The sequence below is a fragment of the Limulus polyphemus genome, unplaced genomic scaffold (genome assembly GCF_000517525.1).
Source record: "Limulus polyphemus unplaced genomic scaffold, Limulus_polyphemus-2.1.2 Scaffold11, whole genome shotgun sequence".
NCBI lineage: Eukaryota > Metazoa > Arthropoda > Merostomata > Xiphosura > Limulidae > Limulus > Limulus polyphemus.
In genome coordinates, this window is record NW_013665621.1 from 288,763 (window position 1) to 293,442 (window position 4,680).

The window sequence follows — 4,680 nt, forward strand, 5'->3', positions numbered from 1 at the left end:
GAAAAGTATGGCTTCCACAGATGCTATTACTCTCATGAAAAGTATGGCTTCCACAGATGCTATTACTCTCATGAAAAGTATGGCTTCCACAGATGCTATTACTCTCATGAAAAATATGGCTTCCACAGATGCTATTACTCTCATGAAAAGTATGGCTTCCACAGATGCTATTACTCTCATGAAAAGTATGGCTTCCACAGATGCTATTACCCTCATGAAAAGTATGGCTTCCACAGATGCTATTACTCTCATGAAAAGTATGGCTTCCACAGATGCTATTACCCTCATGAAAAGTATGGCTTCCACAGCTGCTATTACTCTCACAAAATATATGGCTTTCTAAGATGATGATACTCTCATAAAAACAGATTCTTCAAATGCTGTTATTCTCATAAATACAAGGCTTTTTCAAATACTGTTTAATACTGTTATGAAAAATGTGGAATCCATAGATGCTGCTGCTCTCATCTATATGTATATGTGCAAATCTCTTCTCTTTTGGTCTGTTCCTTATGCACAGTCACATCTTTATAGGTACAAACTCCAAACTCAAGGTGCAGATACAACTTTGTGTGTGAAGTAATACAGGCTATGTGGCTGTGGCCTCAGAAGCTGTTTTGAGTCTGCAAATTGAGGTAAAGGTGATCAATATAGCAATTTTTGGCAAACAAGATGATCAATTGTTCTCAATTTGAAATGCCCAGATTTTTTGGGGGGTAATATGTGATCAAATGGGCTATTATTTACATTTCTTCTCTGGGTGAGGACTTCTCCTAATCAATCTATCCATCATCAATTATGTGTTAAAATGACACAAAAACTATGTGGAGCCTTCACTTGCTTCTCTGCTCATTCTCTCTGCTCTTTCCTCTACACATATATGCTTACCCTCTTACTCCCATTAACTGAAAAAGGCTGGTGCTTTCTCACAAACATGTGTGCACACTCCCTCAACTAAATAGGCTCACTTCAGCTATATCTTTTGTTTTGCTTGCGTGTAGTCGCAAGAATCAATCATACAATGACTTTACAAAAACATTTGACATCAGCAAATTTTCATTTACGTTGTATTGCGACGAGAAGAAAATAAATCAATTATTCATTAAATGGAACAATGATAAAGTCAGAAGACGCTGCAAAAGACACTTGATCACACAACAGAAATCAGGACACCAAAAGGTAGGGAATTTTGTTTTGTAAACTTGAAATGTCATGCAAAGCACATGCAAGAAGCAGGAGAAATGTACCCAGTTTTGCTTTGATTAAAATATCTTTAGCAAATTTTTATTTTTTTGTACATTGTTACTTTTATTGATTTTAATCAAAATATTTAGTTATGTAAAATAAAAAGAAACCAATTTAATGTTTTTGCAAAAAATCTCGATTAATATGATTGATTTAATCAAAACAACTCAGGATATTTAAAGTCATTTTCATCCCAGTAACATCGAGTACTCTGCTAGTGAAAAATATAGCTTCCTCATATACTGTTGCCAATCTGAATTTACTGTTGTTTTATGGATATTACAGTAGTCTATACTCTGAGTTTTCAGTTTGAAAGTTAATATTTGTTACCAAAATTTAATAAAAAAAGATATTTGATAAAAATATCAATGTAGTATGCAGACATACCATGCATTTTCTACCTTTTTATATCAATGTATAGATTTAAAAATATTTTTTGTTTAGTTTGATTCTGTGCAATTTTATATAAACAAATAGTTGAAACCACTGAGTTAGTTTCGTTCTAGCTGCATTTGTGCAAGAAAGTTAATGACAGAAATGTCATTCTTCATTTTACATAATGTGTCAAGTCTATTTATTTTCTTAGTTTAAAATTCAACAAGTTTAGTTAAATTCAGAAATGTCCTTAACTGGACAAGTGGATGATATCTAAAGGTTACAGCCTTATCTGTAAATGAGAACGAACATTCATGTGGTTAGCACAAGTCATTATATGTAAATCCAAAGTTTCCTGCTAAGTATGGGGATTTAGATTTATACAATTCTACCAAGTTCCTAACATGAGTTGGTTGAGGGGAAAACATTTTGAAAGATAAATGCTGCTGATTAAATGATCCTGTATAAGACAAACATCCTGTATCCCCACACAAGTATGCACACCTTTTGTTTTGCTTTTAACATATATATAAAGATTATTCTTCATTTTACACAATGTGGCAAGTCTGTTTATTTTCTTAGTTTAAAATTCAATAAGTTTAGTTAAATTCATATTTACTCTGAAATTATCCTGATTGATTTAACTCCCAATACAAATACAGCCTTCCTAATAGTGTTTGTAAAAATCATATAATCTAAGAATATCACAGCAATATAAAATATTTCTGCTAATATAAACATTTAATTAGCATATAAGTATCAGATCTGAAAAGTGGTCTGGTTGTTTTCTTTGTCATGAACATACTAAGAGTAATTTAAAAATATTGGCAAAACAATCTTAACTTTGCACAGTAAAATTTAAAAAAATTACAAATGACTACATGTTTCGATAGCTTCCCCTACAATCATCAGAAGCTATCGGAACACGTAGAGTCATTTTTAATATTTTTAAATTTTATTGTGTAATGTAACAGTGTTTTGACTACATTTTAAAATAAAGTTTATTGCACAATGTTGCTCTATTTATATTATATATTATACAAAGAGTAAATTTTCTTGCATATTTAAACCATTGTATGTAAAAAATATTCTTTTGTCAAATACTAAAAGAAAAAAAAATTGATATCAAACTATAAATGTTTAACTGTAAGTTAACTGTTCAAGAAAAAAGGAAATACAAATGTAGTTAAATAAAAATATCATTGATATTATGTTCGTATTCATTGTTATTATTTGACCTGCATTAATTATTCACAAATAAAATTATACTCTTTAATTGAACAATGTTAAATGCTATGTTTTGAATATAATAATTGCTGTCAATCACAGTCTGATTTGTACAACACATTCTATACACCTACAACTAAAATATTTTACATTACTAAAAAACAAAAAAGTAATATCTAGTGGACAATCAATGATATAAAATATGGATTAAGTAACAAACAATTATAAAGTATGAATAAAGAAATACATTCTCACCTCTGATAAAGGTTTGAGGGTAGTAATGGAATATGTTAGTGGATCTCTCTCAATTAGACAACTTTCTGTTAGACCAAGTATTCTTTTGACAGAATCCTAAGGAATTAATAATTAAACAATTACATACTTCAAATAAAAAAGTCTTTCTTGAAACATATTTCAATTTAATAAAATATACTCACACTATACATAACAAAAGACATATTTATGCCAGAAGCCCAGAATCAATAATGTAAGATTAACGAGTGACATATACTAATGGTGTTGCTTTTACAACTTTTCTCAAGTGGGCCAAATCCCCTGCTGACTTCCAGAAAGTTGGTCATCCATGTAGTGAAGTAGGTATCAACTTCACGAGTCATAAAAGCATAACATGATAAAGTAATTTATATTTGAAAAAAACAGTAAATTGAATCATTAAAATCTGTTTCATTTGTGTGTGTGTAATGAAAATGAAAATGTGGTATGTAAGCTAATTCTGATTGATTAATCCACTTTCATCGAGACATCTATGCATTCACTGATAAACTTACATTGCATTCATCTTCTCTGCACCTTTTTCCTTTCTTTATTTCTATTTTTGCACCCTTATGATGGAAAAAAGTAGTAATCTTTTTAAAAATTAACTGCTTCTTGAACATATTCATACCTTTTGTTTTTTCCTCATTTCCAATCATCAATATCTCATAATATCAAAGGAATCTTCTGCAAAACCAAATGACATCATAATGCAGCCAATCACAATCCCTTTGCATATCCAAAGTAGCTAATAACTGTTCAGAATTTTATAGTTATGATCGAGATCTATTGTTATGAAGTTATTCATGATACATTTCTAAGGGCGGGTGCACACAAAACAATAAAATGCCTACTTTTTTTTTCTAATAAACTAGTATGCAGGTAAATGATTATTTTGCACCAGTGACAATCAAAATAGCATAAATATGCAAAGCACACATCACAGATGCAACACCATACTAATATTTCATTTTTCTATTCAGTGTAAACTACAAGAAACAAGTCCATTTTCACAATAGAATCTGCCTATTTAATATAAAGCTTTGGTTTTAAAAATTTCAAATTTTATTACTGAAATAAAAAACATCATATTTTGATTAAGAGAAAGTTTGAACTAAGAAGACTGTACGTGAATGAAAACATCTGTAGACTGGATGTCTTAGAAATATCCAATAAAAAAAACAAAATTTTATGGAATGCCACATGCTAGACTTTTACTTTCCCTTTAACTCTCTCAACATGGGCTCGATCAATTTGACCGACTACAACCTATTTGTACTACTTTAAAGTCTTTATAAATTTAATACTTCTAACTTTCAACATAGTGTGTGTGTGTGTATATCTTCACAAAATGTGGCAGTCTTTCAGTTAACATTATAAGTCTTTAACATACAAAAGATAATATTTTTTAGTGAAGCATTTTTAATACACTAAAATAAACATATGTCTATGAATATATTGAGTATTTGTTTTGAATAGTCCGTGTGCAAAGTGATTTTCATGTTAAGATTAAAAACATTTTTCTTCATCTCAAAAATCTCAAATTTCATTTGTGTAATC

The 4,680-nt window shown here is 29.8% G+C and overlaps 1 protein-coding gene across 1 annotated transcript in view; it reads right to left on the bottom strand.

Moving 5' to 3' along the window:
- The window catches only part of LOC106478491 (dnaJ homolog subfamily C member 13-like), a 150,041-nt gene that overhangs the window by 101,436 nt on the left and 43,925 nt on the right, over positions 1–4,680 (bottom strand). Inside the window, 1 exon segment of the mRNA XM_013939042.2 lies at positions 3,103–3,198. Coding sequence (XP_013794496.1) covers positions 3,103–3,198 — 96 coding nt within the window.